General features: G+C 46.9%; 2 protein-coding genes across 3 annotated transcripts; both read right to left on the reverse strand.

Annotated features, from left to right (window-relative positions):
* Nucleotides 1-296: 296 nt before the first annotated feature.
* Nucleotides 297-1,487, reverse strand: LOC117891423 (putative deoxyribonuclease TATDN1). Its single transcript, XM_034796893.1, has 4 exons — nt 1,381-1,487; nt 1,139-1,318; nt 474-1,080; nt 297-414 (listed from the first exon to the last, which is right to left on the reverse strand). Exons 1-4 carry the CDS (start codon nt 1,421-1,423, stop codon nt 312-314), a joined length of 933 nt encoding a protein of 310 aa, XP_034652784.1. The 5' UTR covers nt 1,424-1,487; the 3' UTR covers nt 297-311.
* Nucleotides 1,488-4,636: 3,149 nt separating this feature from the next.
* On the reverse strand, nt 4,637-27,645 carry LOC117891424 (GTP-binding protein Di-Ras2). 2 transcript variants are annotated; one of them, XM_034796894.1, is made up of 8 exons: nt 27,469-27,645; nt 24,691-24,695; nt 14,837-15,406; nt 11,318-11,485; nt 10,940-11,049; nt 8,018-8,211; nt 4,978-5,113; nt 4,637-4,922 (listed from the first exon to the last, which is right to left on the reverse strand). In XM_034796894.1, the coding sequence occupies exons 3-8, from the start codon at nt 14,999-15,001 to the stop codon at nt 4,847-4,849; spliced, it is 849 nt and encodes a 282-aa protein (XP_034652785.1). In that variant the 5' UTR covers nt 15,002-15,406; nt 24,691-24,695; nt 27,469-27,645; the 3' UTR covers nt 4,637-4,846. The 2 variants fall into 2 exon arrangements, with proteins under 2 accessions (XP_034652785.1, XP_034652786.1); XM_034796895.1 differs by lacking the exon at nt 24,691-24,695 and having other exon boundaries at nt 27,434-27,645.
* Nucleotides 27,646-27,746: the final 101 nt, after the last annotated feature.

The raw sequence follows: 27,746 nt of genomic DNA on the forward strand, positions 1-27,746 counted from the left end.
TGTGGCAATAAAAAGTAAACTCCATTAGTCTAGAACTCTAGAGAGCATAATATATTTTTTGGCAAACGATTCTACATACATATATACAACACATGCATACATAATCACAACAGTTAATTAACATAGCAATGTGCAACAATTATTTACAAAAATCTAAATGTGTAACGCGTGTTTCTTCCCCGATTAACGTAACATAACAAATGAGCGGAATACAAGTTGTAAAGCGTATTTTTCCATTCATTTGCATTTAGACATGAGAAACAATAATAAATTACTATATGTAAACGCATTGAATGTAAAGTTAATTTGTTTTATTTGCCGCTGAAGAACAAATCCAAAGTGTTTTGGTAGTAGATCTCAGACAGCTTCTCCTTGGGCTGCTGCTTAATGCCCGCCACAGCCTCCAGAACTTGACTGAAATGGGGAATATTTATAAGTTTATTGTTGCTACTGTAACTACCTTCCCCACTAACCTTATCTGACACGGCTCACAGCGTCCATCTATCAGCGTTTCGGCTGTCCACTTTTCCTTCTTCTTGACAGTGGGAAACTTTGTGCTCAAAAACTGATGACTCGCATGCGTTGGTCGTATGCCACACCAGGGACAGTCGGTTTCCAGCATTATGCGTTCATTTGGCAGCTGCCGCACAACTTCCACGTTCTCCTCCGTCTTCAACGAGCAGCCATTGACACCAATGTAGAGGCCGCCAAATGCCAGCAGGCTTTGTGCCTCCTCCAGCGTGCCTGTAAAGCTGTGCACTACGCCGCCGCCACAGTCCTTGAGCTTGTCACGATTGCGTTCCAAGATGGCCATAAAGTCCGTGTGTGCATTGCGGCTGTGCAGGAAGAGCGGCAGCCGGAACTCGGCCGCCAGACTGAGCTGCTTCTCAAAGTACAGCCGCTGCGTCTCTTCGTCACAGAATTTCAGGCGATCGTAGTCCAGGCCGCACTCACCCACAGCCAGCACCTTTTCCCGGTTAGCTTCAATCTTTGAGCGCAGCTGGTTATAGTAGCCCTCTGGGTCTGGCAGGAATTCCTTGCAGCGCGTCGGATGCGTGCCAACTGTGGTGTAGAGGCGCTCTAAGGAACAAAAACTCTATCAGCATTGTTTCAGCAGTGGTAATTATGGACTAGCTACCGTCTATCTTGGTCAGTTCCAGCGCTTCATCAACATCTTTAAGGCAGCCGGCAGTAACGATGATCTTTTGCATTCCCTGCTGCCACGCACGTTGCAAAACGTTGTCCAGGTCGGCCGCATGCTTCTGGGTGCCGCCGTAGCAGCCCTGGAACATGGGATCCGTCAGATTGGCTCCAATATCTGTGGGTGTTATGCCATTAAGGTTTATAGTTCTCTCAGTTTCCTTGTTTTTCTATACAAACCAATATATTTCAAAGCCATGCTGAAGAAACGTTGCGGTCGCATTAGTGATGACAAATGCTCAGCGGAAAAATAGCTAATTTTGTGGCCAGAAATTAAAGATCTTGAATTCTTGATATTTCTATTACTATGCAAGTTTTGCATGCAGCTTTAGGAAATAATTGATAAAAATAAGCATAGCTTCATATTTACCATTCAGACTTTGAGCTAATTTGAATTTACCATTTGCAAAAGAAGCTAGATTCAAAAAGAGCTAGAACTTTCTATCAAATAGCTGCATTGCCAACATTGGCTTGCAACAAAAAATACACTAAAACAGCCTTGACGCGTGAGCAGCAGCTGTGGCTATAGTACGACTTAGTTCCGCCAGGTGTCGCCTTGAACTCCGCTAGCCGGCGCCACGTGTGTGCGCGATTTCATTGCAATTTCAAATTCCAAAATAAATTTAATGCTAATTAAGCCGCTTTACGTCGCCTAGCAACGGAACAACGCAACTAGGATTGCCCCCAGGATTTCTCATTTGCGAATTAATCGCACACGCACACGGTTCGCTTAAGCCGATTTAATGCAACATCAATGGCCGCCGCTGCCGCCACAGTAAATTGCATTCGGAATTCGCGCATACTGTGAACCAATTAGACAATGCGTGCGCCAGAAAAGCTGTTTATTGTTCAAAATGGACTGCAAAACCGTCCTGCGTGCATATGCAAATTTCAAATCATCAGCAAACACGTCTGCTTTAAGCTCGGCAAATGGGGAATTTATAGGCCAATGCAATTTATAATTTGTATAAAATTCCATTAGTTACTTTTAATGGAAACTGCGGCAGGCTGGCTTACTGAAGCGAGAAAGAGAGTGGGAGAGAGAGCGAACGGATACGTGGGTCACGGCACTACTTTTAATTGATTTAGTGGAAATTACTTACTGTTACATTTCCATGGGCTGACGAACGGACAGCTGCTGCTGCTCCCACTGCTCCGCTGCTGCTCTGCTGCCGTTCTGCTGCTCCCGCTGCCGCTGCCGCTGCCCTTCTGCTGCTTCTGTTTTGCTTTTAGTCCCCATCCGGACACAGAATGCGGAATTAAATTTATTATGCAATGGAATCAAACACTATAGACAGGAGGCCGCATTGGGACGTATTTGTGGTTTATTTTCGAACGGGCTAATACAATTGTCAATAATTCAATTTGAATTGAAATTCAATTAGTCTACAAAGTACATGACAGTGATACACATACAGTACGCACACCTAGAAAGTTATTTTGCTTTTATCTTCATATTTTTTTGCTTAGCGGTTTCTGTGTTTGCTTTTAATTATGTTTAGTTTACAGTTAGAGTATTTTTTGGTAGCTCTTTTGGTAAGTACTTAGTTGGATTTCCATTTTTGGCTTAACTTTAATTGATAGAACAATCGAATTACGTTGACAAATACAGCCATACATATGTGTGTATGTGTGTGTATTTCAAAATTGGATTAGCCAGCTTAAGGTGCATTTACTTACAAGCTGACTTTGTTCGCTGCAAGGTGAGTAAATTCACCGTTTCACGCTCTCTCGGCTCCCACAGACAGACAAGCGCTGGATAGAGATGGCACTTTTCGCTTGTAGCTGATCACCGAAAGAGAAACTCTCTTTGGTGAAGAGTAAATTCACCTTGAGCTGGCTGACATACATATGTATGTACATATGTATGTATTGATGTGTATGGAGTGCCTTTGCTCCCAAAAAATTGCTGGCTGGATTTCCCATTAGTCGCTGATATATGTAGATATATAGTTTGATAAGATTTGTTTCATTTAACTACACCAAGTAACAATGTATAAACCGTATTACATATAGTACATATACATATATAAAACAAACACCTATGCATATCGTATATACGTATTCTTATATCATAATATTATATAAAACTAAATAACTTTTTGGCATGAACCGAAACGAACAAGGAAATTCAAGAAACTAAATGTCTATTTAAACGACTAAACAAATCAACTTTGCTGCACTCATACATATGCAGGTATAAGTACATAAGTACATATGTACTCGTCTGTTATGTACATATGTATACACTATATCATCACAATTCACTTTGCATCTGCTTTTTATTTCTTTTCATGTACAAATCCATTAGTTTAGCTCCTGCCATGCCATCTAAGAGTTTATTTTGTAGTCTCTCACATAATTCTTATTGGCTACGTAATTCCAGAGAAAGCAACGACACAAAGAGAGATTTCAATCACGCAAACACACACAATGAACTCACGCACACACGCACACCATTGCAACTGTAACATTTGTGTGTCTGGCAAAGGGCAAATAATTTACATGCTAAAGTTTGCGTATTAAAAACAGATTTGTCATAAAATGTAAACCCAAAAAAAGTGCTTTATGGCAAGTTTGATTTTTTTTGTTTTTGCATAAGTATTAGGTTTACCCTGTATAATCCTTGATAAACATAACTCCAACAAACGCATTACATTTACTCTACAGTTACGTTTTTTTCCTTGAAAGCCAAAAAAGAACATGCCACAAAATTGCTTTTTGGCAGAAGTATTTCCTTTCCCCTTGTGACTTCCTTTTGGCCTTCAAATGCAACTCCCCCTTAAGACATTTAGATTTAGTTTTGAGAAACGCTTCAGATATTGACCGACTACAGTGTCGGCTATGTGTGTATGTAGTTGTGCAATTCAATATGTGTACTTTGTAAATATGTATATATTCCATTTAGAATTAACCTTAGAGCTATGTATCTTTACCTTCAAGTTATTATACCCTTTCGGGGTATGAGGCATAACAAAAACAAATCAATGGAAAACGCATTAAACTTGGTCTGCTCGCGGCATAACAACAACGATGACGACTGCGCCATTAATTTCGCATCAACAAAAGGAACTCCATGACCCATTCTTACAGCTTAAATTCAAACTCCAACCCTGCGCTGATTTAGATTTAAATTCCGCCCACAAATTTCTAGCCCAACTTGCGAGAGATTCCTTGCTGGCAAATCTAAATTCTGTAGTCGTATCAAAAGTAATTTCAAATATAAATAAACTGGTCCCAGGTCCCTGCCCCGTCAGCCGAAGTAACCAATAACTCAAAATTGGAATTAATATCCTTGTGGAGTGGCCAAAAATACATTTTCTGAAACGCATCAAGCATCTCCCTCTTCTGCTCTCTAAAACTGAGTGAAAATTTGGCAAAAAAAAAGGAGCTGGAATATTGACTTCCAAAGGGAAGTGCCGCATCCATTTAGCCAGGGTTAATTATCCGCTCCTTGGTGCAAATAGTCTGCAAACACTTTGATAATGTTCGAATTAGCAACAATTATTATCCACACATACAGTTTAATGCTTTTTGTTTGCCTTTGAGCAAAGTTTTGGTACAAATACTTGCCAGCACATAGCTGCACAGGCTGCTATAAATAATACATAATACATAATCGTAATGTAATCATGCCCCCAAATGCTTACTGCACGTTGCAGTCATCGGAGGCATTGTTGATTTGCTGTTTGGTCTTGCGTGAGGCGCGTCGAATGAGGGATCTGCAAAGGACAACGGATGGAGTAACTCCCTGCACAGCTGCCGGCCATCACTCACCTGGAACGCGGCTTCAGCTTGGCCTCCGCACTGGTGCTGGCCACATCGACGGCATCCACGTGGCTCGAGGATTGCTTCTTATCGGAGCTGCCGCCAGCGGCGCCGCCCAATGCTGGACTGTTCATGCGGTTTTTGTCTATCAAGAAAGATTGTATAAAAATTGTAATTAGTAAAGGGCAGGGGGGCAAAGGGCAGGGGGCACGCTGCAGTTTTGTAATCAAATTTGCACAAATGCGGTTGCGCATCGCGTTGCCAGAGCAACTGCCACGCAGCCACGCTGCCACATGGCTGCTGCCTGCCACTGAAAGCTGCCATAATTAACTTGGAGGGGGGAGTGTGGCCACGCAACACACTTGAGAAACTGCCAGGGAATGTGGCTCTCCATGTGCTCCACGCGAAATGAGTTTTTCACAGTCGGCTGCACAGCCAGAACGAGTATGGAGATGGGCGAGCGCTCCTCCTCCGAGGAGCACTTGCCGCTTATCAGCCAGCTGACTGCTCCTGGCCAGGACACACCAAATGGAGTGATTAACTTGCGACTAATCCGCAAGCAAGCTGCCATTACCCCCAGCCACCCAGAAGCTGTCTTAACAATGGCTTGCGAAAGGTATTCAGAGGAGATGCTGCTGCTGCTGCTGCTGCTGTTTGCTCTCCCTTTGTGTGGCATCATTCAAGCGTTCCCACAAAGCCAGAAGACAAAGGCAAACAAAGGCGCACAGCGAGCTGTGAATTATGGGCAGCCACAGACAGACCAGAAGTTGTGCAACATTTTAAAGCCTATTAAGCAGTGGCAGTCGCTGGCTTAATGGTCCATGCCAAAAGGGAATTATTGAACGCCGTGTTGCATGTGTCACAAAGCGACTAGCCAGAGAGCGAGCGAGTTCCGTGGCAGCTCGCATCATAAAAATATATTGCCAACGCGGCACAAAAGCAAACACAGGACCTGCTCCTCCTGCTGCTGGCTGGGCTCTGTGCAAATGGTTGTAGATCCTGGGGCTCCTTCCTATCCCCCTGCCAGATACATAAATTGTGCATATGCGGCCGCGCATTGAGGCGTGTGTGTGTGCGCCCGTGTAACACGAAATTTAAATTAAATTTGCTTTCTTTTTCCGCCCTGCCAGCAGCTCGCAGCAAATGAAAGGCAACAGCGAGAAAACACAAAACATTTGTGCGCCAATGCCTCAGCAATTTTCCCCATGCCAAATGGGTTTTTGGGCCACATCAAATTGGTTTATGCGTCGCAGTCCCATTGCTGGCCAGCGTTCGAGCTGCAAATGCCACGCATAAACGGGGCAATGTGTGCCACAGTTGGAGTATATTAGGCAAGAACTCTCTCACAATTGAGTTTGCCCTCAGGGCCTGACGAAACCCGCCACCAATCTCATGCGGGAGTGGGTGCGGGAGCTGGGCCAGCCGCCTGCTAGCCGCAGCAGCTGTATGTGCCCTGCAGGCCTTGGCTTTGTCTCATGGTTTCAGCTTACACACACGCACAGAGACACACACACATCGACACTTGTAAGCTGTAAGCACGTGTCCTGACTGCGGCCACAAAATGGCAGCGCCTCAAATGAAATTTCTGTGATTTGTTTTTGCATACGCGGGAGGCGCCACCGCGTTGTTCTTTTTAAGGCAATTACTCGACTGTGCGGCACCTTGACTCCTCAAGTGATTAAGTGCTTAGCACTCAGTTTTGTGTGGCGAATTCAAGTCTGAGACTTTGGCCATTGAACTGCCAGAGGGGAGCAACCGCCACCCGCCACTCGACCTTCTGCCATTACGACCACAATTGTCGCCGTGTCTGCCGCTGTCATCGACAGCTCTGCGGCTCTTTGCACACAAATATTTGACAACATTTTTGGGACAGCATTTAATATGTTTTTGTGGACACAGCGGGAGAGACAGAGGGGGAGTGGGAAACAGGGACTGGCCTGCCTTTTGGCATTTCAATTTTGAAATTTGCTGGAAATGATGTGCCAACTTTTCACTTAATTTGAATGACTTTAAATGAGAGCGAAGTAAAGGAGAGTGTGGCATGAGCCTGTCCCACGTAAAGGCTTCAACGTGCAACTAGAATTGTTATCAAAGGCCGCTGCCAGGCAAACAATTAAATTATTGGCAGCAAGGCGGCGGCGGCGGCGGCGGAGGCTAATGATTCAACAACTTTTTCTTTTATTTTTTTCTTGCTTGAGCGGAAATTAAATTAATTATTTGGCTGGCAGGCAAAACAGCTTCTGGGGGCGCAGGCCACATTAATTAACTAGATATTTATGCCTTTTGCGGAGCCGAAAATTGAAAACTTCCACAGCCGCGACCCGCGACCCGCGACCCAAGGCGCTGCTTCGTCCTGGCTGCTCTCCCACTTTCAATAAGTTTTGTAATGAGATAATAAGACATTCATTCCATTATGGGGTAATTAGAAGGTCAAGCTCTTTGATTAATACACGTGCTTGGGCTGAACGGAATTTTGGGGCCGTTGAGAAAGGTTTTTGCGCACATTCTGGATTGATTTCTCAGCCTGTTCCCTGCCTGTCTCCGACTTGTTTTCTTGGCTTTTTTCGTCGCTCAATGAATGATGCAAAGGAGTTTGTCTTTGTCCATTGGCTGGGGCATTTTGCCAGCCCGAAATTCGACAATTAATTAGGGTCCAGCAGCAGCCAATGCTAATTGCATTCAATTAGCCAAATTGGCACAAAACTGTGGCCCAGCCCCGCCAATTAGTTGGCAACCAGTCGGAGGCAGTGCCCGTGCCCTGCGCTCTTTAAAATGTATGAATTAATAAATGTCCATCAATAATTGATTAAGCCGCGCCGCCACTGCGTGCCCGTCATAAGCCCACAGATTAATTACAGCGCCGACCTGCCCGAGACGTGGGCTAATTATTGCGCTTGAAGCTGGGGGAAATTGGCAACGAGAGTGGCACCCAATGGTAGATCCGGCATTGGACAGTTTATGAATACTTGAAGCTGGATTGCAGCTGTCTGTTATTTCCGTTTTTCATTTCGCGCCAGCCTGACAATCCTCCACTCTGTTGGGTACTTACTGCGACTGGACGAGGCACTGACGTAGGCGGAGGAGCGACGCTTGAAACCGCTGGGCGCCGCCTCGCCGGCTGCAGCGCCGCCGGGCCCGCTGCTGCCGCTGCTGGCGGGCAAGTAGCGGGACAGCGAGAGCAGCGACTTGAACAGCTCCGTGACATTGTTGTCCTCCTTCGCCGAACACTCCAGCACTTTGGCTCTGCAATGCAAAAAACAAACGAGAAAGAAGGTTTTTTTGTAGTGTACTTTTTGGCCACGCTACGTATACGTAATGAATACATGCGAGGGCTTGCTGCGGACAAGCGAGCAATATGTAAATGTTGAAAGGGAAAAAACACAAACAGCAACAAAAAGGCGAGTGTGTTGCATGTTCGATGCGGGACATTCGGTTGTTTTTTGTGCGCCGCAAAGGGAGGAACATGGGACAGAGGGCAGGAGGGAGCAGTGGCAGTGGCAATCGTGGCTAATGGCTGAATAAAGCATGTCATGGCTTGGCTGCAACTTGCGGCCAGCAAACACCAATGCGATGCGCTGGGCCAAGGCAGGAGGAGTATCAATATCCCAAAATAAACAGCTAATATCTGAGCTGAAAGCAAAGCATAAAAATTTTCCAAGAATGCATAAAAATCCTCCTTTGTTTGCCTTACAACTCCCCAGTGCCGTGGCTCCACTTACCCACAAATTAGTATTTATTTATGCCGCAGATTTTGCAGCTGTAATTGCCGCAGTCGAGTGGTCAGCACAAGCAAATAGTTGTCTGAATTATTAATGCCCATAAGCGGCAGTAAATCAAAGTTATATTTTTTCATACGTTTGTCGGACAAATGCGCATGACTTTGCAATTAAACGTTGGATAAATACATTCAGAGTGCCACCTTTGTGACAAAGTAAAACCAATTACACGTGCGTAGTTATGTAAACAACCTCAATAAATAAATGCATACATTTGCTCATACATTGATGTACAGCGTACTGGTGGCAGTGTTTATGGAAGTATTTATATTCCGTCTGTCTGATAAATGCACTCGAGTGGCGCACTCTCGCAGCGCTTAACCACAGACAGGCGGACAGACCGAACGGACAGAGCGGACAGACGGACAGAGCGGACACAACGGACAGTCAGGTAGCATCAACCGTGCAACAAATTACATTGCCCGCTGCTTCACACAACTTGCCACGTCAAGTGTGTTGTTGGGTGGGCTTGTGGCAGTCTGCGGTTGAGCTCTGTGTTGAGGTGCGAGATTGTGGCCATGTGGGTTAAGGCGCCGCATCCTGACATACCCAAAACCGCACCATCAATCTACGTAAATGTTTAATCCAACTGGGATTTTCAGTGTGTAATGCTAACGCGAGTAGTCTGCTGTGTCTGCTGTCTGCTGTCTCCTGCGTCCTGCCTCCCTCGTGTCCTGCGCCACTGTCAGCTCCATTCTACGCTTGAGTGCGCCCTCTGTGTGCTGCTGTGTCTGTGCCCGCTTTTAAATAAGTTTACTCACGCATGCTTGCCCCGGCAACACGCCTCCCGTAGCCTGCTCCTCACCTTTAAATGGAATTATGCCAAGCCCCTGCAGGGGGCGGCTGGCACGTATGTGATTGTAAGTGATTTTTACGTGTCCTGCTTTGCGGTTTATAAAGGCCGCAATTACAACACTGAAAAAACGGCAAGTGCGAGGCTGTCGACATGGCCTGAAAGCACAGGGAATCCGACCAGAGCCCTTCCAGGGCCAGTTGTCACGCAAGAAATGCATTAAAATACACACACAGCAGAGACCGCAGACACACAGACACAGCAGACACACAAGTTAATCAGGTCAGCTATAGTGGATGTTAAAGTGCCTTAAAGTGATATTGTTTGTAGTAGGGCAGTATCTGGCAGTAAAGAACAAGTGAAGGTCCAACCAAGTACGTGCTTCCCAATATAATATTAAGTTGAATGAAAATGGCAATAAGTCGCGGCTGCTAAAGTTCGTTGGTGGAACGAGAGTGAGTCTAACGGGGATCCGAGCATCACTTGTTGTGGATCGTGTGGAGCGTAAGAGCGAGAACGAGCTTACGCTCAGAGCGCTGTCGGAGAGCGCTAACAGCACTGTAGACTGTTGAAGTAACAGCATTGTAGACGGGTGCGCTGGTCTGTTAGCGGGGAGCAGAAACACGCTGTCACGCTATGCAGTTAACAGTGCTGCCGCCCCGCTAGCGCTGCCCCTCTCAACAGAAATATTTATGTGCAAATTCCAGCCATTTTACTGCCGTAAAAACTATCATTAAATGGCAGTTACTGCATGAATACCCATATCCACTTGCATGTACGAGTATCATTGGGTCAGCGCCAGCTGGTTTCAGCTAACTAATTGATGACCTACATGACAGCGACACCGTTCTGCCACAGAACATGGCCAATTAGGCAAGGGAATATTTTTCCGGGAAAAATGCACGCAAGCAATTTGCAGGGCTCTTAATCAGTTGCACAACTGTCGCTGGCGGGGCAGTGGGCAAGAGGGCAATGGCAACAAATGCCATTTAATGAGTGCCGCAACTCGATCCTCGGACTGTGATTTCGGTTTCACAGGCAAGTGCCCGCCGCGGCCACTCCCCTTTCTACTGCCCAATGTCACGCGCGCCATCGCTTAATTTCATTTTGTAGCAATTTAATTGCGCCGCTTGGCGTTTGCCTTCTGCCATTTTGCAGCTTGCAGTTTTCCATTTGCCATTTTGCTAGGGGTTGGGGTATTACTTCCCACAATTTATGGAACACTTTTAATTCCACTTTTGTTGCGTTGCTTATGAAAATTGCAGCTGTTTTTGGTTGGGGTTTTCTGTGCGGTTTTTGTGGCGTTGCCGGGGAACTCTAATTGCTGTCGCCTGTCGCAGCTGTTGTGCAATTTTATGCGTGGAAGTAATCATAATTTTGTTGAATTAATGGCGGAGCTTACCTTAAGCGCGGCAGCTCGCAGAACACCCAATCTGTCACCTCCTCCAGCTTGACCTCTCTGTGGGTGGGCGCCAGATCGGCTTTGTTCCCAGCAATCACAATGGGTATGTCCTGTGCGTGAGACGGAAGACAAAGCAGGGGAATTAGCAGAGCGAGAAAGAGAGAGAGAGAGAGAGTCAAGTAACACAAAAGCCTCGCAAAAAGTGCGCCATAATTGACACTCGGGAGAACAATGGGGAGCGAATAGGAAAACAAGCACAAGAGATCTGTGCGGGCACCTGCTAAGCTCCCATCTGGGAGAACACTTTTAATTGCTTTGCGGGCAGGCGTGTGCCGCTGATTACATCCAAAATGCAGCGGTCCAAGTACCAACACTCACCTGAAAGTCGCCGCGCTGCTCTCGTATCTCCTCGAAGCATTGCTTCACACACTGAAAGCTGGGCGCTGATGTTGCGGCATAGACGAGCATGAAAGCGTGCGCCGTGGCAATGGAGAGGCGTCGCATGGCGGGGAATTGCATGTCACCGGACGTGTCCAAAATGTCCACCTGCAGAGGAGAGGGGAGAGGCAGCAACATGATGCAACATTGATGAGCAAAAAATTACGTGTAATGAAAAATCCCACGCCTACAAATTTGATTACAAACCGCGGCGACGCTCTGAGCTCTCTCTCTCTCTCTCTCTCTCTCTCTCTCTCTCTCTCTCTCTGTCTCTCTGTGCGCTTTCATATTTGATGAGCAGATTTTAATTGGGTTTCCACGGAAAAGTTTCACTTTATTTGAGCAATTTTTTTCCTAAGGAAACTCCCACTTTATGCTCGCAATTTTGCTAAGAAAAATCCTTCAAAGAATTCCCTTTTTTAAAGCAAATGCCTAGGACAAGGACAAGTACCCCGTGGTGGGGGTGTCTGTGTCTGGGTGATGGTGGGTCGTGGCTCGCGGCTCGCGGCTCGCGGCTCGTGCTTCATGGCTCGTGTCTCTCCCGTTCAATGCTCACTTGATGCCACCTAATCCCGAGTGTCGGCATCTGTTATTTTGTATAGCGTGGCATATACGCGATATGCATTGTTCTCCAGCCGCAGTGTCAGCAGCGTGTTAAGGCCAAAGGCAACGCCAACGGCAACGCCAACGGCAACACGAACGTTTAGCAGTGTCAGTGTCTGCCCTGTCATCAGCCTTGGCCATTGTGACGCAAATTTGTAACGCATTGTTTAGCCGGAATGAGTAAACTTTATTAAAAACACTTTGCAAAATGACACAATTTATATTTTCGACAACAAGTCTGTGCGTGTCCCTGTGGCAGATTCATTTGGCATTGTTCATTGTTTGGTTCGGTTCGGTTCGGATCGGAGTTCATAGCTGCGTCATAGACGACACAAAATTGCTTTTTGGCAGCAGAAAATCGTTTAGTGCAATGTAATGTTTGCCTCCCATTTGATGGCCACACGCAGCTCCGACAATCAGTCACAGCGGGGCTGCAGTTTGCTTCTTGTTTTCCCAGAGCAAAGGCCATTAAGCAGAGCAGAGACAGCAGCAGACAGCAGAGGGAGCCAGTGGCAAATTTTGTCTAAGGTAAAATGTATTTGAATGCATTCTGTGCTGTGTGGGTAGACACGACTGCATAAATCACTTTAAGCCAGCACTGACAGGCGGTACTCGAAGCGGAATTCAATCTCCAGGAACGAAGTTTTAGTCCCACCTTGGCCATTGGGCGCGAAAATGAAATTAATTAAAACATTTTCCTGGAAAAGGCAGCAAAAGAACGACGCCACCACCAACAGTGTCGATGTCGCCGCTCAACATCAATTTTGCCAGCATCAACCCACCACAGCGGTTATGAAGTTCATAATGATGCTGAGGATGATGATGATGATGATGATGGTTCACACCAGCAGCCGTATCAAGCTATTAATCAAGTTTGTGGGCCAACTTTTTGACGGATATACCCGTACGACGACTCGTGCGTTAGTGTGCCTCTTGCGGTCCGAGGCAAGTTTGAACAGCAAATAATCAGCTTAAACACTGTCAAGCGAGGAGGAGAAGGAGCAGGAAGTTCCCAAGCCATGACAAGGCACCAAGAATGTGGCTGCTGTCGTCAGTGATGTGCACAAATCTCTCGAATCCCGCCATAATTGGCTAGTTTTGGTTCCATTTAAAGAGAAAGTTTACCAAAGTGCCGCAAGAGCATATCCCAATTCACAGCAGGCACTCGACAGCACAGTTATTTAATTGAAAAATCCTCTTGTGTACGAGTTTGTACATTGCGAATGTATGATACATAAATAATGAGTGCGCCTAATTACTGTTTCGTGTATCACCGAAATACATGTAGTTCTGAGAAATTGTGTTTGTATTCTTTCATTTCGTTTGGCATTTGATTCCTCTACATTATGCAGTCTCTAGTCTCTACGCTCTCTGAGAGTACATCTGATCGCCGCTCTCAGCTTTGCTGGAGTGTGCTTCTACCTGCGCGCTACGCAATTGCTTAGTCTTGGGATAACAACAATAAAGAGGAGTGCAAAAAGCAACCGGTAAACTTTTGTACGCGCAGCTGAGTGCAGGCCCATAGAGATTCATCCGATCGGCTCTCTCTCAGGCAAGCTATCTTTGCTGAGGGTGTTTTTACCTTCGCGCTGCGCAATTTTATTGTTTCGGACAACAACAATAAAAAGACGGGCAAAAATAATAACCGGTAAACTTGCGTACGTGCAAGCACAGTGAGAGAGCACCCGATCGGCTTTCTCATAGCTTTGCTGAGGGTGTTTATACCTGCGCGCTACTCAATTGCATAGTCTTCGGACAACAACAATAAAGAGACGGGCAAAAAGCAACCGGTAAACTTTTGTTTACGCGAATGAGAAGCACTGTGAAGAGCATCCGATCGGCTCTCTCTCAACTTTTGAGGGGGTTTCTACCTGCGCGCTGCGCAATTGCATAGTCTTGGGATAACAACAATAAAGAGGAGTGCAAAAAGCAACCGGTAAACTTGTGTACGCGCAAGCACAGTGAGAGAGCATCCGATCGGCTTTCTCACAGCTCTGCTGAGGGTGTTGCGCTGCGCTAACATAATTTTCGGAGAATAACTGAACTAAAGCGAAGCGCGAGAAGCAACAACAGAAAACGACAACAACAACGACATAGGCTATAATATACCGCAATCCCGTTCTCCTCTGTTTAGCTGCCTTTTTAAGGGCATCGCTGTGTGGAAAGTGTTTGTGAGTGCGTGATTAATGAACCAGCCCTTGTGCTTGTCGCGCACTGCTTCATCTAGATTTTTCTCCGCGAAAAGCAATTATCCTAGACTTGCCTCAAGTGCATTTAAATTAAGAACATGTCATTCGTTCAATTTTGCGTTTACCTCATAAATATGTAAACATGTGTAGGTACGAGTATACATATGTATGTATGTGTAATTCTGTTCATTTATGCCCTTGGGTAGAGATTGGACAGACAAAGCCGCCAACCCACAAGCCATCATTGCTTCAGCTTCATTGCCAGGAGAGACCAAGCAGCACACGTGTCTAGGCTAATACTTTGCATATGGAATGTAATGCCTACTGCTGGGAATGCTGTTAGTGGCGAGGCAATTCCCCAGACATCCAATTAGTAGATTTCTGCCTAATTAATGTGCTTACTTATGTGCAGCATTTCTGGCTACTTGATGGTCACTTTGATTGGGTAAATGAAGTCCACCGTTCCTAATTGCAATGCCTGCGCTTTGACTCATTCACTTTGAGTGCCAACGAACAATAAGCGACGGAAAACAAAGGTCCCCCACCCTTTGCAAATGTCAGCAGGGAACTACAATGAAGCCCCCTAACGCACAGCGCATAAGTCTTCTTTTCATGGCACTCTGGTGCACTCTTTGTGCTGGGAAGGGGAAGGGGAAGTGGGACTCACCTTTAGCGTAACGCCGCCCAGGTCGTACTCGCGATTGTAGAGATCCTCGACGGTGGCGCGGTACTTGTCTGTGTAGCTTTTAAACAGGAAACGCTTCACAATGGAGCTCTTGCCCACACCGGCACCGCCCAGCAGCACAAGACGTATGCGTTCCAAGTCCGCCATTCTGTCTTGTTTGGACCGGGAATCGTTTGTCGCTCACAGAATTGGCCAGCCCCCTCCCACACTGGTGAGTGCTCCGCTGCTGCTCTAGGCTCTATGGGTGCAAAGAAATCCTTCGGTGTCGTTCACTTTCAATGGCTGGCTCCTGTTTGTGGGCTACTGCTGCTGCCGCGGCATTATGTTTTATGTTTTTGTGTTTTTGTGTGTTTCAGGGGTCGAACATTTTATGAGTCGCCCGCGTGTTGCGTCGCACTTTAGTTTGATTTCCGTTTTCCGCTTCGAATTGCTGCCGCTGTCCCTGCTGCTGGCAACACTTTCAGCGCGGCTGCGCTGCCATGGCCACAACAGCTAGAACTGTGCGGACTTCCGCTTCCGCATCCGCATCCGCTCAAGCCTGGCCGCAATGTGCTAAAAGTAAACAGAAAGCAGGAAATATTTAAGTTCAGTTTAAGCCACAGCAAAATATTGCAGAATTTAATATCAAAGTTTTGTTTGTATTTGCCAGCCCCTGATTGACTCTGCTGCATGTTCAATATCTGCAGGAGGCAGACATGATTGCAACTGCAACTGCAACTGTGCTGCCTGCACTCGCATGTAATCATAATCGGCTCACGTGCTTGCCTCGCAAATCAGATAAGTGTGTTGCCCAAATAAACCCCACATCGATATGGGAGCCAACTGAATCATTGCCGACAAGCAGGACGGAGCCAGGGACGTGGAGTGGCTCCGATGTTGCTGTGGGTACGGCTGAGCACCATCGCACTTGTGCGCCATTCAGGCATTCTAAATACAGTAGCGTGTAGCTTATGAAACAACACACACACACAGATATGAACACTCGAGGGAAGAGAGCGGAGCAACGGCAGGCAGGACCTTTAGCATATCTATGGCTATGTCCATGTCCCTGTCCCTGTCCATGGCTATGTGCAATGTGGGAGCGCTACCTACTCATGGCCTGCTTCATGCTAAGTGCACGAAGCCAATTCAATTTGTAAGGTTTCTCGTTTTTTTTCTTCTTTGTAGCAAGTCAAGCGAGTGGCAGAGCCGCTTGCACCTGAGAGGCATATCAGCTGCCAGCTGGAACCTGCTCTAATTGCAACATGATATAATTAGGTTTGCTTTGGGCCAAATGCAATCTATTCCAGGCAGGTGCACAGGCATGGAGCAACGAGTGTAACAATTTGGTTAAATACATAAATGAATATTCAACGCCCGTGAACAGATAATAACTTCAGAGAGAGAGTTTTTGGCACAGCAACAGAGGGAGGGACGGTCCCCGATCCCCAGAACTGCGTGCCAGCTGCTCTGCGCTTTGTGGACAGGTAGGACGGGAGCCACTTGGGAAGTACATTTAATTGCTGGCTTCATGTTGGCATACTAATGGAGTGCTTAGCTGCAGGTTAAGGACACGGACAGGGACAAGGACAAATAACAAAGTTGCTGGCAGACAACTTTAGATTTGATTCCCACTCGTAGATTGTAGATTGTGGATGCTTGCCGCCAGCTATTGTGTTTCTCGTTTCCAGAAGGTGTGCGTACGAGAGAGTTTTCCCTGCAAGTTCTCAGACATTTGTTGATAAATTTTAATGAGAAATCCGTCTGGCAAGTGAAGTTTCGGGCACGCATGTGGGGATTGCATTTTCCATTTGCATTTTGCTGCGACTCAAAGAACGTCGAGTAGAGGAGGATGCAGGCATGTTTGAGTCTGGCTAATGCGTTTGGCTAGCTACTCGCAGTGGGGTAAAAGCAGACGCTGAAAGCATCGAAGTAATGCTGCTAATTGCAGAGGCGGAATCGGAGGCGGAGAGAGAGGAGAGTGCCAGAAAGATTGGAATATCAATATGCGTTTGCTGCCAAGGGGCACGGGACTAGCTAGCTATCCATCTATCATGTAATTTAATTCTGAATGCAGCAGCAGCAGCAGCAGCCGGCAGGCAGCACTGACAATGTTTTCCGCTACACAGGAAAAATTTAATTAAATCTTGTACTAGGCCCACGCAGAAGTCGCAGAAGACAGCAGCAGGCAGGCAGGCAAAACCTAGGAGCACAGCTGGAATACACATACATATGTACATTACATATACATATACATTACATATACATATACATTACATATACACACAAAAGACATGCCTTAGCCTGGCCAACTTTTTTGTGCTTTTCTTTTTCTTCTTTACATTTTAAAGCGCGGAACTTGAATTAATTTTTGGCCACAAATGAAAACGTTGCTGCTGTTGACATTTTGCTGTTGTTTCTATCTGGCAGACAGACAAACACCACCCCGCCACCAAACATGTCATCAACAACTCAAAGAGCAAAGGACCTCTGCAAAACTTTTGCCAGAACGTGTCCCCGAACCAACTGCAAATATGTTGGGGACTGAAAAATAACCAAAAATGGAAAGCGCGTCCCTTTGTATTTTGAAAATCAATTTATGTTTTTTCCATTTCTTCCCTCTTTTTGCTCCCTTTTTCCGATTTGCTGTGTGGCCAATAGCTACAACGGAATCATAAGCTGGAAAACACGTGGATTGAAGCTAGATGGCAAAAAAACGAAAAGGGTTTTATTGATTAAAGTTGCTTAAAGTTGGAAGCGAGTGTGGCTGCTGATTTTGCTGGTTGCTGCTTTGGCATTTCTCAGGCATTTAAAATGTCATCAAAAGTACATTTGCCTGGCTCTAGCCACAACAATGCTGCCACAGGAAGAGAGCGAGAGCGAAAGAGAGAGGGAGAGAGACTTGCACTCAAGCAGACAGACCAGACTCTCCTCTACGCTGGCTTCAAAATTCCCAGTATTCCCGGGGGGGGATTTACATCGAAAAATGGATGGATGGACATGTTGCTCTGCATGTGCCTCTGTGTCCTCTTGTGAATTGCAAACTAACTTGTAAACCTGCAGCTGGACACAGTTCCCAGAGAGTGGGAGAGAGCTTTGCCAATATTTATTAGCCCTCGTCTGTGTGCCCGGGCCCCAGCCCAGCCTCATAGTTGATTAAAATGCCTCAAATGCCGCTGGCAAATCAAAAAGTTCTACGAAAACCGCTCACAAAAGCTGCACGCGTAAACTTTTGCCAGGCGGCTGTCGAATGTGTGGCTGTGGCTGTGTGTGTGTGTGTGTGTTTCCGCTTGATCGCAGCAGAGCTGCCGCTGCTGACTGCCTCTGTGTGGCAGCTGATGGACATGCGTTAACCTTTAGCCATCAGCAGCGGGAAAGGAAAAAGGATTTATGGGTGGGACACACACAGTTGCTGCGAGCAGTATGCGGCTCAATCACTGGCAGCATTCAGTACTGACTGTGTGCAGCGATTAGCACTCGAATTTTCAACCAGAAACTGAGTAACTTTTCACTCCACAAAACCACAAAGGAAAATGCAGCAAGAAAAATGTCAAACAGAAGCTTAATCTCGCATGCTTTTAGCTGTCTGTTGCAATTAGATAACTGAACTTATCTTTATCTCTATCCAGGCAGTCTCTGCCTTTGTCTCTATTCCTTCTTTAAGTGAACTTCCCATCGCCCTCCCAGTGGCAACTTCTCCTCGAAATGCTGCGGCTAACCGCGCGCTCGCACCACAACTAATTGAAATTGTTTTTCGGGCCTGACTGGCTGGCTGGCTGCCTTGATTTGTTTGCAATTTGTTAATGCAAAATCCACAAAATGCAATTTATTTTGTGTGCTACGACAAAATTGGGCACAAAATTGAGCACAAAACCGCCGGCAATTGGGCCAAAGGTCGAGCAAAGGGATTGACTTTAAGCGCAAATAAAGTATTACTTTTTATGTGTGATTAACTTGCAGCTTATGTGTGTGTGTGTGCGTGCTGTGGCTTTTGCGGTGCTTAAATCATAAAATACTCACTTTTATGTTGCACACACACACACACAAGCGAAGCGGGGCAACACGCGTCAGTCGCCAGCTGGCGGGATTCAGTGTGGACCCAGCCTACAGCTCGTAGATTTATTGCCATGGATTTGAACTGCTAATGGGGGCCAAAAACGGTCACAGCTATAAACAAATTATTTGACGAGGACCAGGCAGGCTCCCTTACTCTCTCTTTCACCTCTCCTCTTGGGGTTCATCGACACAGCTTCATGGCGCGAAACGAAAAACGGGGCCAACAAGCTTTGCCCCCTTAAAGTGTTGATTACAGCACTGATGGCGGCTCTTTATGGCGCCGTCTAACACCCACACACATGACGCTCTCCCAGAGGTGTGCTTGATGTTAATCGCAGCCCGCGAGCAGACACACAACAACAAAAAAAACACACACCTCTCATACGAGTGGCCCCGAGCTTGGGGTTGGCGTGCCTTTCAAGCCTTTCCTCCTGTTTCTGGCTCAATGGTGTGCGGCAAATGGGTCACTAGCTGTTACTAATCACAGCAAATGAGCGCGAAGAGGTGCAAAAGAGCAATAAGAGAAGTGAACAAGGAGCTGGGAGGAAGCGAAGAGGGCGCTAACAGGGAAGAGAGCAGATAGCTAACAGTGGGATAACAGCGTGCTAACAGGGAGCTGGGATGGAGCTAACAGAGTGCTAACAGCGAGCTGGGGAGTTTTTTCGAGAGCCTCTCTCACCTCTACTCAGATTGCTGCTGGCAAAACGCCTTTTATCTGCTCGACTTAAGTGTTATTAAAAACTTTGCTTAGGTGCTCACAGCTAAAAATAGGTGCTGAGGGTGGCAGGGTCGCGTTGCTTTAACCCGCAAGCACTTTATGCTGCTCCATGGAGGAGCTGCAAAGTGAGTGCTCAGCGAGGGGACTTAATGAGCAAAACTCTGCAACAGCGAACAGCAACAGCGAGGAGCAGTAACAGCGAGGAGCTGCAACTGGAAAACAATGGCCAGCTGGCAGCAAAGTTTAGTGGAGCTTCGATGGCCTGCCACGTGACTAATTGGATAGCAGCAAAACAGCAGAAATTTCCATAATTGAGTTGGGTCAAACGAGCGCCATCGAAAGGTGCTTACATTTTACATTTTATTTTACATTTTATGAACTCCGTGTACACCTCCAAGTATCGGCAGCTACAATCGAATCGAATCGAATCCTAATCGAATCCGCAGCGCTCTCTCGCAATCAAGAAAAGGTTGCAAATTTTCGTAATCGACTTTGTGCGGCTGCTGAGGAGTAAGATGTTTCCAGCGGGTGTGGGGGGAAACCCATAAATCTGATTGCAGCTGAAGCGTGAAAAGCCAGCAAGGCAAAATCTGGCAGCAGCAGCGGAGAGGAGAAGGTCAGTAAACCTCAAAGAGCCAGAGACAGAGCCAGAGACAGAGCCAGAGCCGCCATGCTGCTGGCAGCTTCCACGGCTAATGGCTAAGCAAACAAGGCAAAAGGGAGATGCGAGACAAGGCAAGGACCTGGACCTAGACCCGGACCAGCTCTGTGGGCGAACATCATTGAGGGTGCAGCAAAATTAATGCAAAAACTTAATCAGGCGCAAGAGGGATCTGCTTTGGTGTGGAGCTGCAGTCGGGGCAGGTGCAGATTGTGCGCGTTGTCCCGGAGGGGCCCTCAGCCCTGTCATCGATTGTCAACATCTGTTGAACCGCAAATTAAACACAAACAAACCAGTTACACTGCGGGGGTGGGGAGGATGACAGTGGGGAGTGATGATGGGTGGTACGTGTGAGAGAGAGACACTTTCTGTGTGAGTTTGCCTTTTGGCCAAAAGAGTGCAAACCTTGTTCACGATTGTCAACGCCGACGCGTCGCTCGTAAAACCCAGCCACAAGTCCGTGGGGCACGTATGACTGAGTGTGTTTGTGTGCTGCAGTTGCATGTGAACTTGCCACAGACTTTTACGAGCGGCACACATCTGGTCTGCCCCGCTGCTCTGCCTCTGCTGCCTCCGTTTGTAGGTTAATCGTATTGCTCACCCCCTCGCACAGCTGGCAAACACAATGATAATGAAATGTCCATGTTTGTGTCTGTGTCTGTGTCTGCATTTGTGTGCAGCTGCGTCTTGGCTTCAATTGATTTAACTTGTCCCCCGGTGCCTCTTGGGGGCGCACTTTCTCCGCTGTCTCTGTGTGTCTAGCAATTTTGGAAGCTCATGCATGTTTACATGACGCTCGACGCTCTGCCGCTCGCTCTTTGCCTCGCTCTCTTTGTCTTCATGTGTGTGTGTGTGTGTGTGTGTGTGTCAAGAGCGATAAAAATGTATAAGCTACTCTAACGGGTGGGAGATACTTGTGCTGCTGCAGTCAGGGGAACGGGTAGGAAGGCGGAGGGTAACTCCCATTTATATGCACGCTGCCGTGTCGCTTTTCATTTTGTGAATTCTGTGAAACACTTGAAACAATTGTGGGAAACATCTTCCTTCTCTTGCTGGAAGCCTCAACCGAAAATAAAACGGAACACAATGCCGTCGACACAAAATTTGAATGAGTTGCAAATGCAATCAGAACTTTAAAATTTACCACAAAATCGGGCTAGAAACATTTCTGCTGGAGTGCATTTTTCAGGCAAACTGCATCCATGCCAATATTTTACCATAGATACTTATTTACGATTTTTAAGACTCGCCTCTAGTCCCCCTCTAACATTTACTTTGTCAAATTAATATTTGTGTGCATCCGCTGCTGCTTCTCTGCTGCGTTCCTACTGCTTCTCTGCTGCATCTCTGCTGCATCTCTGCTGCATCTCTGCTGCGTCTCTTTGCTCTTGTGTAGCCAAGCATGTCTCCGTTCCCAGCAAGAGAGACCTTACCGCCTTCGCCTTGATAAAATTCAATTAAAATGGACCAAATCTGCACTCTCAAAGAAATGCACACCAGTGAGTGGGGGAGAGAGGGGACGACATTGGATAGAATAGAGAGTTGTTGCTTTGGCTCTGTTAAATTCTAAATTCCTTACTGAGATAAATTGAGCTTATTTATCAAAGTTTTAATTAAAATCTTCAGTCCCCCCTCCCAAATGGGGCAAGTGTGTAATTACAACTGTGACGAGAGGCGGGCGCTGTACCTGTGTAGCCTGAACTTCCAGGTGGAACTGAGAGAAGCAGAACCTGGTCTTGTCGCTTAATGCATGCAACAAATGAAATTCACACAAAATTGAATTAGACTTAATAAAGCAGAGGAAGTGCCGCGAAGGAAGTGCTGCACACAAGAAACGTAGTTCAAAATAAGTAGAAGAATGCCAAGAATAAGCAGCAAGAAAATAGAGTAAGAGAGGGAGTGAGTGAGTGAGTGAGTGAGTGAGTTATAGAGAGAGTAAGAGAGTGAAGCTAGACGAAGTAGAGTACAGTTAAAGCTGTCTGTCCCTGTCTAAAGCTGGGTAATATGGGAGGAAGAGTGGGAGAAGCCAGATTCATAAGGCACGCAACGCGCTTTACGCGTGACTGACTTTCGCAGCAAGCAACGGAGAAGGCAGCGGAGAGAGCAAACAGCGGAGTGAGCAGCGGAATGGAGCAGCGGAATGGAGCAGCGGAATGGAGCAGCGGAAACAGAAAACAAGCAAACGGAGTACACAAAGCAAAGGGAGAGAGTAGCAGCAGAGGACCGACCTTCTGCGGAACGGTAAAAAATGTGCAAGAAAAAAAGGAAAAGAAAGTCAAAGCAAAGGGAAAAAATCACAAACAGCATTCCCAGCATTACAAACGGACGAGACACGAACCGACATCAGCCAAAACTTATGCCTTGCTGCAGAAGGTTTTTGAAATTACAAAATATTGTACACATCGAATGGATATCTCAACTAATGACGAGCAACAGCAGATGACAATCGGATCATAATATCAGGCACTAATGAGAGCATAGCTCGAGCATAAACCACTTTTGTTTTGTCAGTTTGCTGGCTGTCAAGACAACAAAGTGGACATAATTTGATTTGGATCCCAGTTCCCCTGCCCCTCCTGAGCTGCCCTTTGATGGGATGCCATTCTCTGCCCACATTCAGGCCTCAACAACTTTCTCAAAGTGTAGCCGGCTGGCAATGGCAGCACTCGACGCGCTGCCAGCCATTGACAGAGCTTTGAGCAAACCAACAAATGGACCAAGAGACTGACAGCAGGACAGACGGAGAACCTGTGGAAGGGGAGAAGCGAAGACCTGGAGACGGGACGGACGGCAAACAGTTTCTCTTTTTGCTGCCCCGCGGACAGTAGCATTTTGTGGGAGTTGCCGCCGCCGCCGCTAGAAGAGATATCAAATAAATTGCGGAATGCCAACAAATAAAAATTTTATAAGTGTAGGCATAAAAACAGCCCTCATTCCCGACACGCCTCGTGCCGGGCCCAACTTCTCCCTTGTCAAGTTTTCTTGCTGGCAAAAAACCAAGACGATTATAAAGAGATTTGTGTGTGGCTGTAGCACGGCAAAGGAAAGAGAGAGAGAGAGGAGCTGGAACAGTGTCTGTGTTACAGCTAAAGGAACGGAGAAAGGAGACAACAGCCAGATTGTGTGTGTTGCTGCCTGATGAGGCGCTGATGACTGTCATCATAATCTCGATTAACATAATAATAGCCGTAAACGTAATCATAATCATCATTGATGCTGCGCTGCGCTGCTCAGTCTCTGCCTGTCGTTCTGCCGCTGCCTCTTTCTCTTTCTCTGCCTCTGTCTTTCTGCCTCTGCCGCTGCCGCTGCCTGCTGCTGCTCTCTCTTCATTTGTTACGCTGCCGCTGCTTTATGCCTCTCCCTCTGCCTTTCTGCCTTTGCCTAATTTTATCATCTCATTCTTTATGCTGGCCAAACCCCAAAATTGCCCATAAGTTCGTCGTGTTCTGATGTCTCTTTTATGTTTTATGTTTTTGCATTGTTTGAATTTAATTGCTTGGGCTAGACAACACCCAAAGCAGCGGATGAGCTAGCGATTTGTCGATTTCCGAGTCAACCTTTAGCCTGATTCTCCACTTTAAAGCAGCTTTAAGCAGCGAACTCAATTGTGATATTAACTGCGCAAAAACAAGCAGAAATCTGGTAAAAAACAGAACAGAAAGAGAAGGAAAAAAAGTGCATTGAACGGCGAGAGAACTTTTAGAAAATTCATTTGGCCTCTCGAAGCAGCCAAGCGGGCAGCGGGCAGCGGAAGTGACGGATATACGAAGCTATTGATTGGACCTGGACTTGGACTTGTGCTCGGACAGGTGCTGGCAACAAAAAGTGTGCGGCACACAGCGAGAGCGGAAGTTTAGTCAGAGATTGTCAATGAGCGAGAGGCAAAGGTGAGAGGCAGAGGCAGAGGCAGAGGCAGAACGCACTTTGCGGACACTGTGAGTGATTCACTGAGGCATATGCCATCAATTTTTTGTTTGCCACAGCACAGGGACAGGTGGCAGCTTAAGCTCACAGACTGCCGTTTCCTGCTGCTTCCTGCTTCCATGTACATAGCTATCGTTCAGCTTCGATCTCTGTTCAGTTTCTGCCGACTGCATTTGACACTTTGAAATTGAACCAACAAAAAAGGGGAAACTTTTTGGCCCCGAACTGTAGCCTGTAGCCTGAAGTCTGCTGCTGCCTTCAGGTCCTCAGTTTATCTTGAGTTTGGTCATTGGTCGCTCAGCTTCTTGGGCTTGTGTTTTGTCTTTGGTTTTGATTTTCCACTTGGTGGAGTGCAAATTTCAGGCGATGTCCCCTCAGCTCCTCTGTGCACTGAAGCGTGTTATCAAATTACAAACATAAATATGCATTTTGTCCGTGAATGGTTGCCCGTTAATTAGGTTGCAGCAGCAGCGGCACATCCTGCCAGCTGCCTCCCACCTGTCCTGCCTGCCTCCTGCCTCCTATCTGCATAATTTCCTTCCTGTTTTGCATGGCGAAAAAAGCATTCCGACGGCTTCAAATCGTTGCTGCAATTACTGCAAATTGTTCCGCACATTTAGCATATTCTCTCTGCGTGTTTTTACAGTCCCCAGTCCCAGTCCCACTCCCAGCTGCCAGTTCCCATTATAATATCAAGTTGTGGAACGTGCCGCAAAACGCTTTTACCCACGGCACACACTTACACTCACTCATGCCCGTTGCCAACTGCAAAACTGAGTCAAAATGTGCTGAAGTTTTGCTGGAATTGCTGTTAATATAATGCGTTACTTGTTGGCCAACTTTAGAGCGTGTTTAAATGGTCATTCAGTGGCACACACACAGCCTCCGCCCTCGAGGCTCGTTGAGACACCAAAATGCCCTGCAATAAAATTTCAATAAAGTTGCCAAAAATACAAGGGAGCAAGGGGCAGGGGGCCAAAATCCGTTGGAGCATGAAAACAGCACAAAAACACACACAGGACACCCAATCCCGAGCGGTCTGCTCGTCAATGAGTGAAGTGAAAAGACAACGGCAAGGGTCAGGGCTCGGCACTTTAATCAAATGCGACCGCAGAGGCTCTGCTCTTGGCCCAATGAAGCCATTGGGCAGGACAACAAAAGTACTATTAAAGTAAGTGGAACTGGAGGAGGCATCAAGGCGTAAGCTCCACACACACCACACACATGGGAAGTTGGACAAGTGGAAGGACAGGCACAGGCACCAGCCTTTTGTGTTGCCTTTTATGTGATTTTAATTTCAGCTCAACGGGCAAGTGATTTTTTGGGTCTTCGAGTGGCAGCCTTTAGCTGCTTCTGCGACAATTTTCGGCGCAGTGGCAGGCTAAGCCACAGCGGGAGAGAGCACTCGCTGCCAGACAGCTGCCCAATTAATTTGCAGCTGCTCAAAGGTGCCAGTGGCAGTGCCATGTATGAGCAGCCTTGTGGGCTCTGAGCTGCCAGCTGTCTGAGGCATTTTCACTCTATCAATTAAATGAGCAGCAAATATAATTAATAGACGCCACAGGCAGTGGCCGGGGAACGCGCTGCCTTTGTTGCCTGGCAAATGATAACGATGCGGTGGCAGTAATGAACCACAGACAGGTCCTGTGTGTGTGTGCCGCAAACAAAGGACAGCCACAAGAGACAGAATTATGCCTGAAACTTGACTTTGATATCAGCGCTCGCTGATCGCAGCAGGCAGAGACTTGCAATGCCAAAAACTATGGCATCCGGTCTAGACTTCATTAGCACATAGCGGGGGGCTGGCTCCAGGCAGGTGGAGGTGTCTCCTGGGTGCTGCTTGGAGCTGCCATAAATAAGGAGCGCACAGCTATGTCTCTGCATTTACAGTTTGCCAGCCTTTAATCCGGCATAAGCATACGGCACAGAGGCAGAGAGGGAGAGGCAGCGAGACAGCCGTCAGGTGCGGCAGTGGACTGAAGGCGCCTCCCTTTGCCTTTATTCCCAGACTCCTAGAAGGCCTAGAAGGAATTCAAAGCAAAAGCGAAGCTCAGCTTTAAATGTTGAATTATTTATGGAACTCCAAGAACTCCTGGAAGCGGCACACGGCGTAAAGCAAACAACTTTTGGTTTTTCTTTCTGTCGAATTCCTAGAGTCGGCAGGCAGTCTGGGTGCTTCCAGGTAACTGCGAGTCGTAAACCTTTTCTTCCCCGACTCCCTCCCTGCTTGCCTTTCATCAGAAAGCACAGGAAAACATTTGCCAAAGTACGCGGAAAAATACAACAAATGAAAATAAATAAATATGAAAATTACAAATTAAAAAGAAAGAAAGAAAAAGAAATACAAATTAAATGTACAAAAATGCTGAGCAATGGAATTCGCTGGCGAAATTTGAGACCAAATTAAAATTCTATTGCCTCAAAATGGGGCGGGATGGGGGCGGTGTGTGGCTAGGCAACGAGCTACAAAATGTAGCTGTAAGTGTGCCACGAATCACAGTTGAACGGAGACAGCGGGGGGGAGAGCGATAAGGGTGTAAGCCTCACTGGGCAACATGGCTAAATCCGATTATGGCAACACAAAATCCAAGCCATGAATGGATTGAGCAGCGCTAGCTGCTTCGATTTTGGCTGCTATTTTGGCTGTGACAAATTTAGAATTTACGAGACAAGCTCCCCTTTTGGCGGAGGAGTGTGGCAGCCTCCGATGTGTGCCATGTGTAAACGTCATAAAAATGCGCAACGTGCCACGGGCAGGCTCCAGTCAGGCACAAGCCAACTAAGAGCTTACTTAGACTCTTGCTAACTGCCGCAAGGATGGCTCTGCCTTTATCTCGCGCCTCACACAACAAAAGGAAAGCCGCAAATTTAATGCGCGCTCTTACAGATACATTTTTATGATGCCAGCGGCATTAAAATTGAATGTTGAAGAGACCAAAACACCTATGGCAGGGGGGCGGAGACTTGGAACTTGAATTTGCCGCCATAAATGTTACTCTGCAGCACTTTAAAGTCCGCGCTCGCACTTTTGGCACGTTGTTTGCAGCAGGTCACGGCACAGGCTTTGTTTATGTTTTAATGTGGTCATAAAATGCAGGAGGAGGGAGCGGGAGCATGCCAAATGACCGCACAGAGACACACAGGCACACAGAGGTAGAGGCTGAGGCAGCGGCACAACGATGTCCTGCAGCTCTTTGTAGGTCAAAAGTGGAGGCCTGCGGGTCCGTTACTCCTGGCTTACCTGGCGTATGCTTAATCACCAAGCAGTAGCCCAACTGTTGTCTGCTGGAAAACTGCAACTCCGCACGTGAGATTGATTAAAGTGCTCTGATTTATGTTCTGCCGCGAGTGCTACGATCACACAGGAACACCTGCCACGGGCGGGGCGTGTGCACCACAAGTGTAAGCAGGGACAAACCTTTCGGGAAACTCTCTCGAACTCTCCGCTACACGCGCGCGCGTCTGGCTGTCAAGCTTCAAACTGTTCGACTGGCAGCTCGCGTCGCTCCCTTTATAAGGACACTTGCCGCTCAGGCATTCAAAACACAACACGC

The sequence above is a fragment of the Drosophila subobscura genome, chromosome E (genome assembly GCF_008121235.1).
Source record: "Drosophila subobscura isolate 14011-0131.10 chromosome E, UCBerk_Dsub_1.0, whole genome shotgun sequence".
NCBI classification, from domain to species: domain Eukaryota; kingdom Metazoa; phylum Arthropoda; class Insecta; order Diptera; family Drosophilidae; genus Drosophila; species Drosophila subobscura.

What these genes read in the sequence shown, in the direction of transcription:
- LOC117891424 (XM_034796894.1), bottom strand. Translation starts at nt 15,001, where the DNA reads ATGGCGGACTTGGAACGCATACGTCTTGTGCTGCTGGGCGGTGCCGGT. An exon ending in TGGGCGGCGTTACGCTAAAG is followed by an intron (nt 11,486 to 14,836) that starts GTGAGTCCCACT and finishes TCTCCTCTGCAG; the next exon opens with GTGGACATTTTGGACACGTC. An exon ending in AAGCTGAAGCCGCGTTCCAG is followed by an intron (nt 4,923 to 4,977) that starts GTGAGTGATGGC and finishes TGTCCTTTGCAG; the next exon opens with ATCCCTCATTCGACGCGCCT.
- LOC117891423 (XM_034796893.1), bottom strand. Translation starts at nt 1,423, where the DNA reads ATGCGACCGCAACGTTTCTTCAGCATGGCTTTGAAATATATTG. An exon ending in GGAACTGACCAAGATAGACG is followed by an intron (nt 1,081 to 1,138) that starts GTAGCTAGTCCA and finishes TTTGTTCCTTAG; the next exon opens with AGCGCCTCTACACCACAGTT. An exon ending in TGTGAGCCGTGTCAGATAAG is followed by an intron (nt 415 to 473) that starts GTTAGTGGGGAA and finishes TCCCCATTTCAG; the next exon opens with TCAAGTTCTGGAGGCTGTGG.